This window comes from Etheostoma cragini, chromosome 10 (genome assembly GCF_013103735.1).
Source record: "Etheostoma cragini isolate CJK2018 chromosome 10, CSU_Ecrag_1.0, whole genome shotgun sequence".
In the NCBI taxonomy this organism is placed as follows: Eukaryota; Metazoa; Chordata; class Actinopteri; order Perciformes; family Percidae; genus Etheostoma; species Etheostoma cragini.
This window is the reverse complement of record NC_048416.1, coordinates 3438054-3458495: the sequence shown is the minus strand read 5'-3', so window position 1 is coordinate 3458495 and position 20442 is coordinate 3438054. Positions and strand designations below refer to the sequence as shown.

At 40.5% G+C, this 20442-nt stretch overlaps 1 protein-coding gene and 1 long non-coding RNA gene across 4 annotated transcripts in view; one reads left to right on the top strand and one right to left on the bottom strand.

Moving 5' to 3' along the window:
* Positions 1-20442, top strand: part of si:zfos-2326c3.2 (misshapen-like kinase 1) — a 72722-nt gene that overhangs the window by 26575 nt on the left and 25705 nt on the right. The window contains exons 8-16 of one of the 3 annotated variants that reach the window (XM_034883097.1): positions 192-246; positions 409-487; positions 2022-2194; positions 6319-6391; positions 6944-7067; positions 8941-9057; positions 9921-10052; positions 15082-15147; positions 19280-19591. In XM_034883097.1, coding sequence (XP_034738988.1) covers positions 192-246; positions 409-487; positions 2022-2194; positions 6319-6391; positions 6944-7067; positions 8941-9057; positions 9921-10052; positions 15082-15147; positions 19280-19591 — 1131 coding nt within the window. Of the gene's footprint in view, positions 1-191; positions 247-408; positions 488-2021; positions 2195-6318; positions 6392-6943; positions 7068-8940; positions 9058-9917; positions 10053-15081; positions 15148-19279; positions 19592-20442 lie in introns of all 3 variants that reach the window. The other 2 variants (XM_034883096.1, XM_034883098.1) reach the window with 2 other exon arrangements.
* LOC117951423 overlaps positions 17984-20442 on the bottom strand; it is an 18399-nt gene continuing 15940 nt past the window's right edge. The window contains exon 3 of the long non-coding RNA XR_004658187.1: positions 17984-17994. This is a non-coding gene — a long non-coding RNA (uncharacterized LOC117951423). The remainder of the gene's footprint in view (positions 17995-20442) is intronic.

Here is a 20442-nt window from a genome sequence, read left to right as displayed (position 1 = left end):
CCACAGATTCTTTGATTCTTTTGACTGATGCCAGACATTTGGCTCAAAGTTTGTGTGTAATTCCTGGATCTGTATTCTCACACTATGCACAGACTGATTTACTGTTTGGATGTAAAGGGGAAACAGAACTGGAGCTTATGTTTTGTGTGTGCACCAGTCTTAACCCTTTTTCCTTTTTCTCTTGTTCTCAGAGTGACCTCTGGTCCTTAGGCATCACTGCATTAGAGATGGCTGAAGGAGCCCCTCGTAAGTTAGGAATTCACTCACACGCATTGTTGATTGAGTTTGAGGTTTGTTTTTCTGTACTGTACGTGTATTTCCACTCGGATTCATTCATCTGGTCCACTCTTTTTCTCTTGCCCCCCCACACTATTTCCCGCTCTTCATCATCTCTATCTTTGTTTGCAGCACTGTGTGACATGCATCCAATGAGAGCTCTGTTTTTGATTCCACGAAACCCTCCACCCAAACTTAAATCAAAGAAATGGTAAGCCTGTGAGAACACACTCACTCGCCCACTGATACACACACACACACACACACAAACCCACACACACATGTTTAGGTTTTCTCTTCTGAAAACAGGGTTCTAAAGTGGTCTTTGTTGTGGGTTTCATGCATCACTCAATCAGCAGAAGATATCTCAACACTTTCTTCCTTCCATGCAACAGAAAACTCAAAGTCACTGGCATGTCCGGGCATGTTCAGCAGGCAACAGGATAACAACCTGTAATACATTTGGCCTTGGCTTTATTAGAATGGACACAATGTAGTTGCTGCCTTTTCTATCTGTCTATCTCAATCTTTATTAACCCCACTCCATCTCTCTTTCCCCCCTCTTCTCCTCCTCCTCCTCCTCCTCCTCCTCCTCCTGTCATCCTGTCTTCTTCTCTTCCCTATATAATGGATGAGCTCTTCAATTGGACTGGTGGTGGCACCCGTGATGTCTTTCATTCAGTATTAATGTAAACAGAAGCACTAGTTCGTAGGACAGCTTTTAATAGCTCCGATGGGTACCAGTGCTTTCTAGTCCTTTTACCTCAGGCCCTCCCACAGGCGTCACACACACACACACACACACACACACACACACCAAAAACTAAGCAGCAACACATATTCCTTCCCTGTTTCCTGTGTTCAGAGCACAGACAACGCACCTCTTGAATTTTAGGAGCGTTTCAGTGTGAAGATATTTCCTTATCAACATTTTTGACAGGATTATTTCTGAGTGATTACTAGCTTGCACACGCTAGGTGAGTTTACAAACAAATATTGAAAAATTTTGTGGCATGTTTTAAAGGGCTATCATTTATTAAATTATGTTTGACTAATGAACCTGCTGGTTTTTGTATTGGTCTGTTTTATTTGCTTTTGGTCTCTTTTCATTTCATATTGGCTGCATATTGATTTACACGTGATCTTTGCTCCCCATGATTTTGAGTTCTCATCTTAAACACTAGGCGCTATATGAGCAACAAAAGCAATTGTTTTTGTTTTAAATTATGGGCCACCTTTAATTATGCAGACATTCCCTTAATAAACTAGATGTTTTGATTGAAAGGGACCAATCTTGTTAAATACATGTTTTAAAATTTGACAAAAAAAGTCACATTTTTAAACAATATGATGATAAAAGACTCTAGTCAATAAAAATTCAACATCAACCCATTACATTTTAATTTCTTAGCTCAAGTTTATTCATAGTTGGCCATTTCACCACAGAGTGCTTTACAGATGACATCTAACAAAACGCTGACTAAACGTGATAATACAAAGTGCACACAATGCAAACTGTAGCTCAAATTTACATTGGGCATTGGCAGCTTAGAATAAATACATTTAGATTACTGAACTAAGAATGGTGTTAATGACTGAGCAGGCTAACATTACATTTGCATTTACTAGTCTCCATTATACATTTTTTATATAGTGCAGGTTTTTACAACACTCTCTTCGATGCTAACGTGGTTTATTTTCCCTTTCGCCCTCTTTTTTCGGCTGTGTCTTTGTGTCTCTGACAGGTCGAAGCGTTTCTTGTCGTTTGCCGACAGTTGTCTGGTCAAGAACCATCTGCATCGGCCCACCACTGACACGCTGCTGAGGCACGCTTTCATCAGAGATCTGGCTAATGAGAGACAGGTTCGCATCATGCTCAAAGATCATCTGGACCGAACCAGGAAGAAAAGGGAGAAAGGTGAGGAGAAACAGATATACCAGTAACAGACAAGTGAAGGGTAATGAGGCAGAGATGGATGGAAGGATGGCTAGAGGGACTGAAGTGTACAGGAGCTGGATGAATGCTCTGAACATTAAATGCAGTCAGCTATTATAGTTGCTGTTTTAGTTTCATTAAGATCAAAACCTGAACTGGGACTTACTGAGTCCCTGACTTACTCAATTCTTCACAGCAGCAAGACTGACTCAAAATGATCGCGAAGTCGGCTGTGGCTTGGCAGCGTAGCCATCCCCCCCCCCCCCCCCCCCCCCCCCCCCCCCCCCCCCCCCCGACTCATTTCTGGGTTACATGGAGAGGGTTCACTTTGTCTGCTACACCGTGGTCAGAAAGCACAGGGGAGACACTTTGTTTCTCTTACTTCACCTCTAGAGTCGGTTCTCGCTCCAAAGCTAATCACTGTCACTCGCTCACTCGCTCTACCACACACACACACACACACACACACACACACACACACACACACACACGTATGCCGGCTATTAGATCGACACACACACCAACACACAAGTATAAACTTCAGGCCACTTACGTGGATCAATTGCACAACCATAAATCATGCTTAAGGAGGGACTAAAGTGTAGTTTTTATTTACTTTGAGTCAAAGGGTGGTCCAGCAAGAACTGTACTAAAAACTCAAGAGTCATTCAGCATAAGTGACATAATATAATAGACATAAGCAAACACATACAGTACTTTCACAATTTCAGATAAAGGATTTTGAATATAGGAGACATGCAAACAAACAGTAATTGTAAAACCAAACCCCACAGCAACACAGAAGTAGACCTGTGTGCAGACCACCTGTCCTGATTCAAACACCCTGCCCTGCGTTGTTAGAACTTTCTTTTGGATTTCTTTGGAAAAGTAATGAATTTTCAGAACGTTTTACAAATAGGCCACTTCACAAAATAGATGTTGCTATACGTCTTACTAATTCACTGCAGCAGGTGGGTTTCAGGCCGCTTGTAGTGGAATAAGAACCATCACCACACTTGAGCTGAGAGAGTGCACCAGCTGCACTAATGGCACAGCAGCTGCTTCTCTCAAGCTGTCAAAAACACTGTGTTTCTGCTAATTTATCGCATGCTCTATATGGAAATGTTTCATTAAGTTGCTAGCACTGATTTAGTTATTAAGGTTTTTTTTGAATAACTTTTCTATACTTGCATATGATTGCACCTTGATAAATGCAAAACACTACCACTAGTTGGACAACAGGTTTCCCTCTTGTGCCAATTTGAGCTGTACCAGTTAGGCCAGATATTTTAATTGAGGTGAATACAAAGGTAGGGTGACAGCGAGACGGCCAGAGAAAACGAGATCCTAAACTTGATCCCCGTCCTATTCGAAAAAAGGACTTATACCCTGGATGAGTTGCTGATGCTGAATATGTGATGGCAGTCATACTGTGAGAACAAGCGTTAGGGGAGGAGAATGTATGAATTTGCCCCTCTTTTGTAGCAGTGCGAGAAATCCTCAAACTGTCCATTAGGTTTGAGAGGGAGAGAGAGAGAGAGAGAGAGAGAGAGAGGGAGAGAAAACGAACTGAATGGCCATCTGGTTCTAATCTTCTGTCAGCTTATAAAAATACACTAATGACTGGTAGACTTTCTGCATGCTGCATGCGTTGTGTGTGTGTGTGTGTGTGTGTGTGTGTGTGTGTGTGTGTGTGTGTGTGTGTGTGTGTGTGTGTGTGTGTGTGTGTGTGTGTGTGTGTGTGTGTGTGTGTGTGTGTGTGTGTGTGTGTGTGTGTGTGTGTGTGTGTGTGTGTGCGCGCTAGTGCAATGTGTTCAAGACCACATTTGTATTTGTGTGTGTGTGTGTGTGTGTGTGTGCTCGCCCCTATGCCCATCCAGAGTAACGAAATGCCGGTATTGGGAAAAGTCACTGCTTCAGAAAAGGAAAACAGGTATACGCCGAACATGATGCAAAAAGAATGTGTCATTTTCAGCATACCCAAGAGTGTAGTTTGGCCAACACTGGTCTATGTTTTGAATCACTCACACGCAAAAAGAGCCTACTTCTCAGTCAGCATAAGTGGCATTAACCCTCAAATTGCTCTTCTCTCCTGCAGCTTTTGCTCAGAAAGACATAGCACAGGCCAAAAAACTTGAACTCATGACATTACAGCAACAAAGCAGAGATTTCCTCTGTCCAATGCAAAAACAGACTTTGTCAGTCTTCCGCCTTCTTTCTGGCTTGAACAAACACATCTTGTCTAGTGAATGTTCACGTTTGCCCGAGCTACTTTCACACCATATGTTGGCCAAATGTTGTTATGCTAAGCTGGCTGGCCCATCTTCCTGGCCTATGGACAATAAGCCAGCTGGAACAGCACTGGCCTGGGATGTTGGTGTAGAAAGACTCTCAGGAACACTTTTTCAATCCACAATCCAAACTATTAGGCCTAATATACATTTAAAAACAGTGGCACCAAAACAATTATTCCATAACTATGATGTGTGTGGGCAGGGAAAGACGCAACATCACATGTGTTAGAGCTCCCATGTTAGGAGGCGCATGTAAAAGAGAGAGAAAACCTTTTTGATGAATGCATTGGGGCAGAATTGAGATGATTCAGCATTGCCGTTTCGAAAGCCGTGGTGTAACAACTCTCTGCCATATGTCTTCCACTAAACAAGACTCTCATTTACTTTCCTGTTGCCCAAGTTTGACCACAGTCCACTTTTGTGTGGCTTTGATAATGACAAAATTGCTACTGGCGGTAGACGACGAAGGAATGAGACGACAGGCATGGAGGAATGTTCAATGAAACAGTGGCTGGTTCAGGAAGCCAGAGACGCAGCCCTGTGCGCCCGAGGAGAATACTCACAGCGGTGCAAACACAGAGGCCTTCGCTCCAAGCCCCACCCATGACCTTACCTCAAAACACTGAACGCATCATTTTGCGACAGATAATCTGCTAGGTTCACACTCAGAGATGTTACCATGAACAGCAGAGTGTAGGGTAGTGCTCTGAAACTGTTGTGCTTAAGATGTTACTGTAACAGATTCTCTCTGATTTAGCTTTAAAGGCTGCAACTCAATTGTTTTCATAATTAATTAATCTGTTGGTTATTTTCACTGTTGATCAGTTAGTCAAAGATTACAAAAAAAAAAATCTTCACAGAGTATATGGGGATGTTTTTAAAGGTGTCCTTCAACTCATATTTGATTACTTTGTGGTAATGTCGGAAGTTGTACCGTGGACACTGTGACATTTTTTGTGGAAGTATTGCCTTGGTTACCTTGGATCAAGCCATTCTAGTGTGGGATTGAAAGTCATTGTTAGTTGCTTGACTCTGATTGGCTAACAGCTGCAAATGAGCGACTTGCTATCAGCATCCCTTACGTAGCGCAAATGGGCGAGCTCATGAATATTAATGACTCAGGCAACATGATGTCAGACTGACCAGCTGTTGTGATTGGTCTTACATCTCCACTTATTTCTTTTTAGTGTCTAGAGCTGACAGAGGAGGAAGCAGTTCCTTTCCACATTCACCACATAACACAGACATATGTGGACCTCACATATTTCAAAATATGCAAGTAAAAACGGTTTTGTGTGGCAGGGCAGCTTTAAATTGTCTGGGTTTGTCTGACCAGTCTAAATCCCAAAGATCCTTATAAGTTAAAAAACTACGAAACAAACAAAAAGCCTTGCATTGGCGAAGCTTCGGCCAGAAGATGGTTGGTGTCTTTACTTGAAGACATTACCTTATCAAGGATGAACTGATTAGCATTATAGTTTCCAATTAATGTTCTTTGGATCGAATACTCGATTAATCAACTAATCATCTTGCTACATTACAAATGTAGTTACGGATACAACTAAAGTAACCTGAACCTACTTATTTCAGCTCTAATAGAAGATGAAAAATGGGCAGTAAATTATTAAGTTTGCATTGCATTTCCATTGTAAATTATTGATTATTGACTTTACATTTCCATCGCAGTCAGTTGAGATCTTTGCAAAGAGTTATTGGATTTGATGGGCTTTAATTACCTTATATTAAATAAATTACTAATCTCTCTCTCTCTCTCTCTCTCTCTCTCTCTCTCTCTCTCTCTTTTTCTTTCAGAGGGTCCAGAGTATGAGTACAGTGGCAGTGAAGAAGACGATGACGAGGTCACAGAGGAAGAAGGAGAGCCCAGGTAAAAGCCTTTTTCACACCAGGCAAGACCTTGAGAGACACCTGTGCAGTGGAAAACTAATTTAGAACTGCAGCAGTTGCTGTAGATGTCCATATGCAGAAAGTATGTGGTATTCAGCATACACAGTCAGTGAATCCAGGCAAACATGCAAACAGTGTCTCAGAAATGTGTGAAAATGTATCATCGTCAATCACCGTCATTATCAGTGCTTATCGGTAGATTAACACTCATGTCATTATCAACTCCCCGCCTGCTTAAGTGCTCCTCACACGTGCAGCTAGTGGATCACTACAGGGTTTATGTGCTTGTGTGCGTGTGTGTTTGCGTGTGTTTTTGGACAGATGCACTAGCCTCTCTGCTGTCCCTGCACTCCCAACAGCAGATGGCACTGATGGAGCTGAGAACTTTCTCCTAGGATGTGTTTTAAGTGTGTGTTTGTGTGTGGAAGTGTGCCCAGGGCCATCTCATTGGTGAATTAAGAGCGCTGTAGTCAACAACAGTCGCTGTTATCGCCACTTACACTGTTTCCCTCTCCTTCTCTTTCTCGTTCAGCTCCATTGTGAACGTTCCCGGTGAATGGACGTTGAGACGGGAGTTTCTCCGTTTGCAGACAGAGGATTGTGAAGGCGGCAGGGAGGGGGGCCGCGGGGGAGGTGGAGGTCAACAACGACAACAGGTAACGGTGTCTAGGTCATGTGCGACCGTTTCAACATTCGTTCGTAGTAAGCAGTGTATTTACAATCCTGATTATGATTGCATCAGACCATGTTTAGATGTGGGCAGAAATTTTCATAAATGGACATTTTAACCTCTCTGTTTTCAAAAATGACATAGTTTTTAACTTAGTCAGTTTTCAGAGAAGTGTATATACACGTACCCGTGTATATATGCCGTAAATGCCGTCAAGCATGCCAACCCTGTAGGTGGCAGTGTAACGAGAAGCTCAAGCCCCGTTAGCCAATCAGAATTCCAAAAATAGCAACAACAGCAACAGATCACTTCCTCTCTCTTATTTTCCTCACTTCCTCGGCTGCCTAAACCTCCTTGTTGTCTCAGCTAATATGCAAATGTACAAACAGAGATTTCCAAAATCTCCACTCTGGCCAGAGTTTTTAGAAAGACTAGTTTTCAGAGGCAAATTCTCCGTTTATGTGTAAATAAAGGGAAATGTCTCAATTTTTCTAAATAACCATGTAACTGTAGACAGAGCCTCAGTTAAGTGTGTGTATCTGTGTTATTTGGATGATTTGTAAATCGTTTCAAGCTAGAATGTCAAACATACACAATTGACAGTTTTCTTTTTTTTATGTAAAATGTGTAAGTAAATTTTTCGCTTTTGGACAAAACAAGCAAATCCAAGACTACACCATGAGGTCTCTCAGAAATTGTGAATAGCATTGTTTCAACTTTATTATTTTCTTTACAAATCATAGACTGAATGCTTAACTGAGACAATAATTGGCAGATGAAAAAGGATAAAGTTGTGCTTTCAGAAAAGCAAGTTGAGGTTTATTCATTTAATTCATATAGCCTTTTATATCAAATCCAATCCAATCCACTTTATTTATATAGCACAATTTTAACAAACACAAGGTTTCCAAAGTGCTGCACAAAATGATAATACAGAAAAAATAGATAACACAATAAAAGCACAAATATTATAAGGTATAATAAAATAAAAACAATAAAATGCACTAGCGGCATGTGGTAAAGGTATACACATAAAATCATCACTCTACCCGGTGTTAAAAGCCAAAGAAAAGAGGTGGGTTTTAAGAAGAGTTTTAAAATGAGACAGAGAGGAGGCCTGTCTAATGTGCAGAGGCAGCCCATTCCAAAGTTGTATTATAACACAAGAAATCAACAAATCATCTCAACTCAAGTGGTAAAAATCATCATATTAGTGAGAAAAGTAGAGCGACGACCAGAATGTCCACTCTGAGCTCTAATCCTATTTCGCTATTACACTCGGCAATTAACCTTTAGTCTTGTTGAAGTTTCAGGTGTAACCGGCTCATATCACAGTTGGAACAGCAGGCCATTTCACCCTAGATTAAAGTCAGTGTTGGTTTTACTAGTGCAGAAGTTAACTTGGTTGACTTTATACACTGTTGTGCTCAGAGAGAGATTGGCTTGGGATACTTTCCATAAGATCATCTCTTAATGCAAATGCAACCAGCCAGTAGGTTAACTGAAATAAAGCCATGCCTATCTCTAGGTATGGTGAAGGGTATGTGGTGATGTTGGGCTATTATAATTCCAAAGGCCAAGGATGCATAGTATCCTGGATCCATGGAATAACTAGCCTTTAAAAATAACAATCTGCCTGCCACTTATGGGAATTTAACATAGGGTTGTGTATACTCATGCCCCCTGTATTTTAAGGTATTTACTTATTCACGATACATCATTGAATTTTCCAAAGATGGTTTTTTATTCCTCTTTAGTCACCTTCAGCACAGGTATGTAAAAGCCTACATACCTCGGCTGAAGGTACAGGTATGTATCTTCTTATATCTGTTTCAACTATGATCCTCCTTCCCGTTGAGGCATTACAGCAGCACAGGCAACAGTTGGCGGAGCAGGAGCGATACAAGCAGCAGTTACTCGCCGACAGACAGAAGAGGATCCAACAGCAACATGAACAGCGGCAAAAGTTAGAGGACGTAAGTGCTGCTCATTCACAGTCTCCTTCTGTATTCGCTCAGCCTTTTCTGAGTCAGCATGCAGCAAATAAAAGCTTCCACAGAAAGAGAAGATCAGTTAAAATCCCCTAGCTTTCGACAGCTATCTTTACAAGAATTACTTCAGTGTCACCTTCCACTTGCTGAGTCACATCCTTACTCTGCCCACTAATTGCTAACGCCTTCATACTCGGAAGGTTGTGTTTATTTGATTTCATATATCACCACAATAACCTGCAACTGTTGCACCTATGTGTATGTTGATGATCTGTTAGCTGTAGTTTTACTGTAGGTTGTAGGGCTGCAGGATGATGAGGAAAATATGCGCTGTGGTAACATTAAATATCGCGCTCACAATATTATTTGCAATATATGATACAGATATTAAAGGGTACCAAAATCTGCATTTTTGCTGCTTTCAGTTTTCTGCTGACATACAACAAATTGCTTGTGAATATAAAAAAAAAATGAAAGGAAATTACGGTTAATTACACTTAAGTCGACATTACATTTAATATAAAAGGCACCACTAAAAAATTAAATGACAGTTACATTTTAAAGTGCAATATTCTCCTTATATTTTCTTTCAACTAACACACAAAATGTTTGGTGATGTATTTATTGCGTCACTTGACATCACGAAGACAATAAAAAAAAATCTATTGTGCAGTCATGGCCGGTTGTGCTTTTTAAGAATGTCAGCAAAGCCCACATGAAGAAAATGTATATACCCAGACTAAGTGAACAATACCATTCACACATGCCAGAAATAGTTTTGTAAATGATGTTGCCTTGTCAGGGTATATATTTTTGTGATTACCATTACTATTTGCTGTTTCCAGCAGCAGAGGCGGCAGCTGGCAGACTGCGCCTTTCAGTGGGCGGAGCTTCAAGAGATTTTTCCTGGGGAGGAGTCGGATCCCCATGACAGCAGAATCCTATTGGATGAGAGAAACAGGAGGAGTGACAGGAGACAGGTAAAGATGAAATTCTGGTTTCGTTACACCTCAATCGGTACTTCGGTGTGATAACTTTACGCTTCCTATTCACACCTGAGTTTTGTTACATTGTATACATTTGATCAGGTTAGTTTTGGCTTCACAGTACAGTTATGCAAGCGTACTGAAGAACGATACATGACATACCTTCATCCTGCCGTCGTCACATACGTGATCGGGGTTTACCGATACTGATACTGGATGGAGACGTTTGTATCCTCTCTCTGCGTCAGAGTTTTTCCAAGTGACTGCTGCTCCCCCTGTGCCACCACAGAACTTTTTGTGCTGTTGCATTGTTGAGAAGCAAGACACTACTTGGCACTACTTATGAAGAGCTGCAGTTTTTATTCCGAGACACATTGAATCCTACGCTTTACATTTAGGCTACTAAACCCCCAATTTATTTGCTGCTACAGTATGATAGCCAACAGCTGTCTGCTCTGTATACACTAACACTGAGCTTCCCCAGTCTTATAACATGACAATAGCCTGCCAGAGCTTCCTGTATTTGGTCCGAAAGTCTCAACTACCCTACAAATTCTTTCACACAAAAAATGAACCAGAATAGGGAGAAGTTTGATCCGGACCGAGACCACCTCTTTTGGTCAGAACAAATTTCCTCTGTTTGGTTCGGACCGTGGTGCAGGAGAGGTTTCACACGTGTAATTTTGGTGAGAAGGAACACCTTGTTAGTAAGCCAAGCTCAATAGATTTGAGATTGAGCATTGGTCTGGGGAGTCTGCTCTGTATTTTTTTTCCACAAGAGACAAAGCAAAGCAAGGCAGCTTCATTTGTAGCGCACATTGCAGCAACAGCGCAATTCAAAGTGCTTTACACAAAAACAGTTAAAAAACAGTTAAAAAATAAAAACGGATAAAAAGCAAGAATAAAAGTTACAGTGCAGTATAAGAAGTAAACATTAAGGAAATAAACAACCATTTAAAGAAAGGCAACATCAAAGAGTAAGGTCTTCAGCATTGATTTAAAAGAATTGAGAGTTACAGTTTTCTGGGAGTTTTTTCCAGATATGAGGAGCATAGAAACTGAACGCTGCTCATTCCCCCCCCGTGTTTAGTTCCGACTCTGGGGACATAAAGCAGACCTGTGCCAGATGACCTGGGAGGTCTGGGGGGGGTCATAGTGTAGTAGCAGATCAGAAATGTATTTTGGCCCTAAACCTTTGAGTGATTTATAAACTAGCAAAAGTACTTCAAAAGAAATCAATTATTCGAGGCACAGGAAGCCAATGGAAAGACTTCAGAACTAGAGTGATGTGATCCACTTTCTTGGTGTTAGTGAGGACTCAATCAGCAGCGTTCTGGATCAGCTGCAGCTGTCGGCTTGATTTTTTTAGGGAGACCTGTAAAGACCCCATTACAGTAGTCCAGTCTACTGAAGATGAAAGCATGGGCAAGATTTTCCAAATCCTGCTCAGACATAAATCCTTTAACCCTTGATATATTCTTAAGGTGATAATAGCCTGCCTGTGTAATTGTCTTAGTGTGGCTGTTAAAATTCAGGTCTGAATGTCAGGTCCCTACACCAAGATTTTTGGCTTTGTCTGTTGTTTTTTACATTGTTGTTTGAAGCTGAGCGCAGACATGTAATTGTTGCTTTTTTTGCTCCAAAAAACAACCACCTCAGTTTTTCCTTTATTTAATTTCAGAAAGTTCTGGCATATCCAGCTGTTAATTTGTTTACTTGTACTTAGTCAGTTTTTTGTATTGGACTGTAGTCCCCTGGCGATAAGGTTATGTAAATGTGTGTGTCGTCCGCATAACTATGGTAACTTATTTTGTTGTTTTCCATAATCTGAGCCAGTGGAAGCATGAAGATGTTAAACAGAAGAGGCTCCAGAATGGAGCCTTGGGGAAATCCGCACATCATATTTGTATGCTCAAATACATAATTACCTATTAGTAATCCCTATTCTTTAAGTAGGATCAAACCAGTTTAGTACTGAGCCAGAAAGGCCAACCCAGTTTTCCAATCGGGGTAGTAATATGTCATGGTCAACCGTGTCAAATGCAGCTCTGAGATCAAGTAATACTGAGACTGAAATTTTGCCACTACCCATGTTAAGGTGGATGTCATTTAAGACATCCAACAGGCATAGTTCAAATGACTCTGTACGCAACTGGATAGTCCTTCAACCAATCAGACAAACAATCCAGGTGAGTGGGCGGGGTTTACCCAGTCTAACACCCTGTGGTGAGTGTGTGCGCGCGTGCGTGTTGCTCAGAAACGCTGTTTGCTGGAGGTGAGTTGATGCATGCTGCACTGATGCAGTGGTTGCACCTGTCCGCCATTGTCACCCATCTGATTAAAACGCTCTCTCCTCGACGCGGCGAGCCAGGAGACAGTTTTTGAGGGCGGATGCTATAACTCATAAATTTATAGTTAGGAACTGTGGAAGACAAAACTTTCTCAGCTGGAAAGTGACCTTTTGAACACATTTCCATCGGCTTTAATCCCATCATGATGCACGAAACGGGAGTGTTCTTCTCATAATATGTTTACAAGTACGTGGGTGCTGCTTGAATAAAATCCTTGAAGAATTAATTATATATGAAAAGCGGCTCCATATATAATAACAATTTAATACATTTCATAAATCCTGTTATTTTTCTTCTATTCTGAAGTTTCCTTTTGGAAGGTCTTTTGCTTCCATAAAGTTTTCATAAAAAAGATGTTTTACCTCTTTAGAATGTAATTTGTAACATCATACATGCGTGAGGTATGTATCTGCCAATTCTAGTCATTTAAAACAAAGAAAGACAGATAGCGCTCTCTAATACATTGGAGGTTCCTTTTTTTTAAGTCATTCATTTTAACACCTGTGTAATGAATCTATCCCACACACCAGTGCGTTTCAATAGGTGTGTATTAACACCAAGGAGCATGTTAAGAACTGTGATTTCTTCATGTTGAAGACACTATATTTCACTGCAATTAATATCTGTCTAGTTATATTATATTATATATGTGTGTGTGTGTGTATGTGTGGCATAGAGCTATATGTACGTATTAAATTCTGATTACACAAATTGCCTCTAAGCCATTAAGTTCAGCATGCTTGATGGATCTATCTGATGCTTCATTAAGTTTTAATGCATCTGCATTTAATTATGTGACAGGTTCAGTGAGTATGTGTGATGTCTTGTATTTTGTCAGAGGAAAAACTTGCCTTGTTGCAGCGTTTCCAATCATTTCACACATTGATTGATGTGGCGAGCATCACGTAATGTATTTCATGGGCGTGTCAGCCGTGGCTTAAAGATGAGCAACGTGGCCGGGTGCAGGGTTTGAATCGCCCCACCGCTCGGGGACCACTGTGTTGGAAAACAAAACAAAAAAACACGCCCTTAAACGCTTTATCATTTGCAGAAGTCAGTATAGACAAAAGTTGGTTGGTCATGTGGTTCGCAGTGTCACTAGAGCTGCTATTTGTTACAATAGTTGTGTTGGAGGCGAAGCTCCGCACTAGCTCAACTCAATCGTTGCTGCTGTATCTTAGCCCCCAAGTATTGTTTGTCAATGCCCAATGGAAGTAGAGTGCAGATGTGAGTTGTGCATGCTCGGATTTAAACGATGTACGGCATAACTGTCGCACTGAAATTTGTGAAATCCATGAAATAATAAACTTTTGTTATGACAAACAATAACAGAAGATGGGAATCCTTTCAAAAACACTTTAGCTATCTAGCTATGATTGATTGATTGCTAACGTTAGCTCAAAACACCATTCAACTGACAACCTTTGTTGTGTTTGATGCTAACTTGTAGCCAGCAGTGAACCAACTAGGTCCAATTTTTACTTTATTGACATTACAGAAGTCTCTCGTTGGCATCTTATATGCTAACCACTTGTCACAAAGTGTTGCATGCGCGAATCAAATCTGCACTCTCTTCACATTGGGCAGTGACAACGTTGACTGGTGGGTCTGGCTGACATAATGTAGCTCCCATCCTATGGCAGCAGCCAGGAAGTAAGGGAGGTTGGCTGGCTGTCTTGAGGAAGGACAGACCATCAGGTGTCAGATCCATAGAAAAAAGAGACAGCGAACTCGTTTGTAATTAACATCAAGGATTTAAAATAGGGATATATCCATCATCGGCCTTGGCAGATTGTTGGGCCGTTTTTTTGCCAGTTTGCAGATTATCTGTATTGGCGTTTTAATTGCCTGATAATAGACTAAGTTAATTGTACAAAAAGCATTCTACTTGGCTCTAATTGGCTTGACTTCAGCTCTATGTCTATTGCTCTGCTTCTGTCCCACTCACCACAGAGTCTGACTGAAAGTCCCGCCCACAACGCTATCTGACTATCTTCTACTGTGTAACATGTTGAAAGTTTCTAATTTATTATATAATTGCTTAAAGCATTTAAACTACGGTTTGTGTTGGAGTTTGTAACATTCCAAAATCTTAACGTCGTCATTTTCACTGTAAATGCATATTTGTTCCAAATATAGGTTATCGGTTTTATTAACTTCTAATTATCGGTATCGGCCTTGAAAGCACAGTATTGGTCTACAGTATGGGTATAATTTAGTGCAGCAACTGCAAACATTTAAATAGAGTAGCTTTTGTTTGTAAATGTGAATATAATCCAGTTGGGACTAATTGGACATACCAGGATTTTTCAGGAGAAATTCCAAAAAGAGGTCATAATGAAATATTTAGAGTTGAGGGCGTTGGCTAAAAGCTGCATGTCATCTTGCACACTCTGAATATTTTAGTTCCCACCTCTCAGAATTCTGCTCAAGACCTTAGAGTACCCTAATTAAAGGAAGCCTCTGAGCGTGTGTTTGTTTGTTGTTGCCAGTGTTTTGCTCTTCTTGTGAGGACCGTACAGGAATACCACAATGTGGAACGAGAGGATTTAAGATTTTGCATTAAGGTAAATTGTAGTTGTTAGGCTTAAAAATAAATTCATCTAGGTCTCAGGTTAACCGTGTGTTTCTCTGTATGTGTGTGTGTGTGTCTGTATGTGTGTCTTCAACAGGACCAGTCAGGCAGACAGCAGAGTTCCGATGTGTCAGTGAGGCCTCTGGACTCCACCGCAGAGCAGGTAACAAACCTTCACTCTATATTTTTTATTTGTCATGACTTCCTCCATTTTTCATATGAGTGAGGGAAGGTGGAATTTATTTTAAAAGATTTCGACTGTAGGCTGATTCTTGCATGCTGCCGATGGTTTTAGTCGGCTTGTGCATGTTAGCGTCTGTTCAAACCTTACAGGTGGATGTTATTACTTTTGTTCTCTCTTTCGTTGATGATTTTTTTGGAAGGTTTTGGTCTCTTAGGTGATCATTTCTGTCAGTTTTTCATCAGTTCTACTTATCTTCCATCATTTATGTTTTTCATATACGGCTTAATTCCCTACTAGGCCTATGTTAAAACTATGTTGCCGGTTTTATCTGTTAACCCTAATGTAACAAGGGACAGGGTGTGTTTGTAAGCCAGGAACAATATATTTATAATGATTAAAACTATATTATATATGGTTTCATTTTCTTAACGAGCTGGAAATTATTAATTAGTTGAATAATCGATTAGTCAATCCACAGAAAATCTGCAACAGTTTTGTAATTATTTAATAGTTTAAGTTATTTTCCAAGCAAAAATGCCAAACCTCTTGTTCCACCATCTCAATTGTGAGAATCTTCTGCTTTTGGTTGCCGTAGTAAACTCAATATTTTTGGGGGTTTGGACTTTTGGTCGGACAAAGCGAGGCATTCGAAGACATCGTCTGGGGCTTAAGGAGTTCAAGATGAGCATTTTTCTGACATTTCATACATCAAACGATTAATCGATTATTGTAGAAAATGATCTTTATTGATGAAAAAAGATTTGGTGACTTCTGAAGTAGCGATGTTCCCACTTTGATGATACGAGTAGAACATTTTGTCACCGACCCCTAAGTTAGATGAAAGGATTTGAAAGGGTGCAGGGAAGAGAGTAAAAAGGGAAAAGCAAAATAAATAGTCTCTACGTGTCTTTATTCTGTACATGTTTTAAATGATAAGAGACAGACAGGGGGTTGGAGTCAGGCTCTGGATGCCTGAAACCCCTGCTGGGGCTGCAGAAGTTCATCATTTTCAAGTTCTCATCTGAGGACGCAGTAAAAGATTGGAGTTTTTAATTCTCTTTGTCTGAAATTTCCCAAATAACAGTGTCATATACCGCACTGTACCGGCAGAGTCAGATCTTGACAAGCTTTTAAGCCAGTGCTTATCACAGTATGCCATCCCTTTTTGTTTTAAAGCCTCTCTCTTTCTCTCTCTGCTGATCCCAGCATGCCTTCTCTCTCCTTTCCTCCCTCATTTCCTCCCTTTATCCCTCCCTCCATCATTCACAACATGTAACCTCTTTTATTTTCCGCATCTCACGTTTGACCCGTCTCTCAGGTTTTCTTCCAAAACTCTGACTCTGTAACTCAGTAGGGGTTTCAGGCATACACATCCCCAACCGTGTCTCTTTTCCTTCTCAAACACTTCCTCCTCATCCCCAAGTCCTTCATCTTTCTGTTCTCATCTCCTGTCTGACACATCACGTCCTGGTGTTATTGTGTGGTATAATGAGAGTTCCTCTAGATCATTTCTCCGTAGCCTTTAGATTCAAAAAATGAAATTTCTTCCATTTAATTAATTTAAAAAAGAAGTTGTAAAGGATGATTCATTTTGGGATTGCTTGTTTTGTTATGGCTCCAACCCCCTGCAGAACTACACAGATGGAATGTATTATGTCTAACAGTTACAGTCACAAACAAACTGTCAGGGATTTACTTTGAAATTACTCTTCCTTTACCTGTATGATTTTCATCTCTAATATGGAATAATTATAGTAAACTACTGTAACTAAACATACATGCTGTTTGTGCTTTGGACAGTGTTGTTGCCATTTAGTGTATGTCCTTTTTAATACTTACCCAAAATATTAGGATATGAGGATATTTTACACATCCACAGTACTGTGGTGGGTTGGGGCTCCCCGCTGTTCTCTCTCCTTCATTTCACATCACTTGTCCTGCCAGCTATAGCAAATTTAGCTGCTTCCATTGTCACCACACCATCAATTATTGGTTTGCCCTCTATTGCCGTTGTTAATGGAGACATGGAGGCTCTTTTTTTTTAATTTGAACTGCTAATCTCTTTATGTATAAAGTGTGAAAATCATAATTTTAAATTAACTATCAGATGGACTAATTTCAGTATTAGCCCATCCATTTTTTTTTTTTATCTCCATCTCCATCTTTTAATGTTTTTGTTTTTCTTCTTTATCACTGTGTAAGTTACCACGAAGAGCAGTTGGGCATTCTTATTTCAGTCACCATTCTTTAGTGGTATTTTGGATGATACATTGCAGATTGCTGCCATTGGTTGTTTGGTAATATAGTTGTGAAAATAGGTCTTGTTCCCAGGGACCAAGAAAGCTGACCTGTTACCATGGCTAGGGTGCTGTTGGTAGTTGACCGAGTGTCCTCTCATTCTCAAGAAACAACGTCATATATGTGGGGCTTTCCCCTCTATACCAGCATTCACATGAATCTCATCTCATCTAGTTGCCATGTAGCAAAGACAATACATTGAAGTGTGTCAGAGCTTTTAGACGTTTGTGCTAATCTGGACACATGACGCTACATCCTGGCATTTCTCGCATACACGTAATCTACATACTGTGCTGTTGGAACGCACTACATACTCAATTTTCCAGCAAATTAAGTATGCATATCTTATTATGTGAGTATGTGTGTGAGTGTCTCTCTCCCCTCTAGTGGTGTTAGAGAAAGTACCTTTCATGATGAAAATGGAGTGTGTGTGCATGTCTGTGAACTTCCTGGATGAGTGAATACTGTGCATAGTGCATACATGCTATATGGTACACAGACTCCTTCCAAGAGTTTGCCTCAGTTGCTCTATTGACTGAGATAGCGTCTTGCATAAATATATTTTTCACGAGCTTCAAAAGATTTTATGACTAATGTACATAAATGCAACATGCGCCCTCTTGTTTTTTTAGTCACCCCCATGTAAATGTAAAATGGTTATTTTACAGCTGTAACCCTAAGACAATCAATAGTTGTGAGATGTAGATGACGGCAGTGCTTCTTTCTTTGTGCTTTTATTGCATTTCCTCTGGAGGAAGTTGTGCTTGCAATTCAGATTCTCCAGCCAGAGATCCAGCTGCTGTTATATGTCCAAGCTGCATTGCTAGCGCTTGACTTATTGCCATTTAATGAATGTTTTCTTGTCTGTCTCTGTTTTACACCAAAGAAGTGAATCAGATTATCTCCCTTACTGGATGTGCTTCCTTGATTGTGTGTCCCAACAAGCGTGATGATCCAGTGTATGCTATAATGTCTTCATGCACCAACCGTGGCTTGTATTGTCAGTTACCACAGAACCCGGGAGCGTCCGTTGTGTACTCAACATTCCTACACTTTATTGATTCCCAATGGGGAAATTACAATTTACACTCTGTTAGAACTTGTTAGCTCTTATTGTCGCTGTCAATTCTTCCTTAATGCCATGATGACTCTCACTTAATCCTTTGTATCTCATGTGATTCGCCTTCGGAAGTCCCATTTCGTTAGAAACATTAGGCTAATCTACCATATCAGTTTGTAGGCCATTTGAGAATATTGTCATTGAACAAAAATATGGAAAGTGTAATTAAAGCTGATTAAATGAAATGAATTACATCAGTTGAAAATGACAAATATGTCTAATGATAGGGCATGTGTTGTCAATTTATTCATGCAAAACTAGCTAGAAAGATTGAGGGCACACAAGTGCATGTTCACTATTGCCTGACAATACAAGATACATACATACATTTAAAGATGGGCGATATATCAATATTATTTCAATATATGAGGCTAGATAGCGTCCTCAATCTCAGATAGCGTAATATGGCCCTTTTTTCTGGTTTTAAAGGCTGCATACAGTAAAGTTAAGTCATTTTCTGACCATACTGTTCAAGCTGCTATATTATAATTATTATTATTACTATTATTATATTCACATCATTTATCAAAACTCCAATTGTGAGACCTACAATATTGCCCAGCTCTACATACATACATACATACATACATACATACATACATACATACATACATACATACATACATGTTATTTCATATATCCACTCCCAGGCTCCGTCAGTTTCTATGTGTGCTTTTCATGTTTGCTATATAGAGAGCCGTGCCTCCAAACCAGCTGCTTCAGCACAAGGCCCAGCTCTCCCAGCCTCAGCTCCAGCCGCAAGCCAAGCCCCAGCTTCTGGCTCAGCATCAGCAGCCCTCAGCGGGCAGGAGATCGCACCGCACCCTGCCCAAGGACCAAACCCAGCTCCTGTCGCTGCAGCACGACCACAGACACAGGGAGCGGGAGAGGCAGAGGCAAAAGCCGGTGGCAACCGTCCAGAAGCTAACAGCTAATAGTGGGAGCACAGCTGCTGCTGCTGCTGCTTCCTCGCCCAGCCGCCCTGCAAACAGCCAGCGCTCAGCGGTAAAACCCTGCCTTGCACCGCTGTCTAGAACCCTTTGTCACCTCTACATCCCCCATCTTTCAGTCTGTCTCTAACTTGATTGAGTTTGATGAGTTATTTCTTTAAATGTTTTCTCACACATGTATGTATTTTCTTTTGTTTTATTGTGTACTCCTATGATTTTCAGTTACCTTTTGTTTGTCACGTCATCCTTATCTCAGTTGACAGTCCACTGTCTCCTAAAGGGCCCAAAGGTCTGGAGAACGAAAGTCAAATGTTATGTAGACAGAGCTCAGACCGGGACATTTCCCCAAAGAAGAACGTAGGGCAGAGCCTGATACCGGTGCTCAGCGTGTGACAATGCTGCCAGCGCTGACTCCTCTACTTGTTGGCTTTGTTTTAATATTTCTTTAAAATCTAAATTCAAAGCATCTGATTTTGGACATGAAGCTATGACGATTTCATCAGAAGAGTAGCTAAACCACACAGGGAACTTGTAACAGGAAACAAACCAAAGGTGCCATTTCTAGAAGAAGGCATTTTTAAACAGTCGACAGTCCAAAAAAATCTGGTTTCTTTTATTTATTTAATTATTGCTTGATCCAGATTGTGTCAGTATGTGGTTATTCATACTGGATGTCCAAGCTTTCGTCCCCTGTAACTTATCTTCCAGTGATCAGCATCAAAGTGTTCAAAATTCAACTATTATTGTTTTAGCTGACAATGTCAATGCCTGATTTAATCTGGAATTAGCAACACAGAAAAACACGGAGCTGTAGGGTTTGTTTATGAGCCAGTGATTAGTGGTACTCTCTTCATGTCGGAGCCAGTAAGTATAAAACTTCTTTGAAGTAGTCCTAAGAATGTTCAT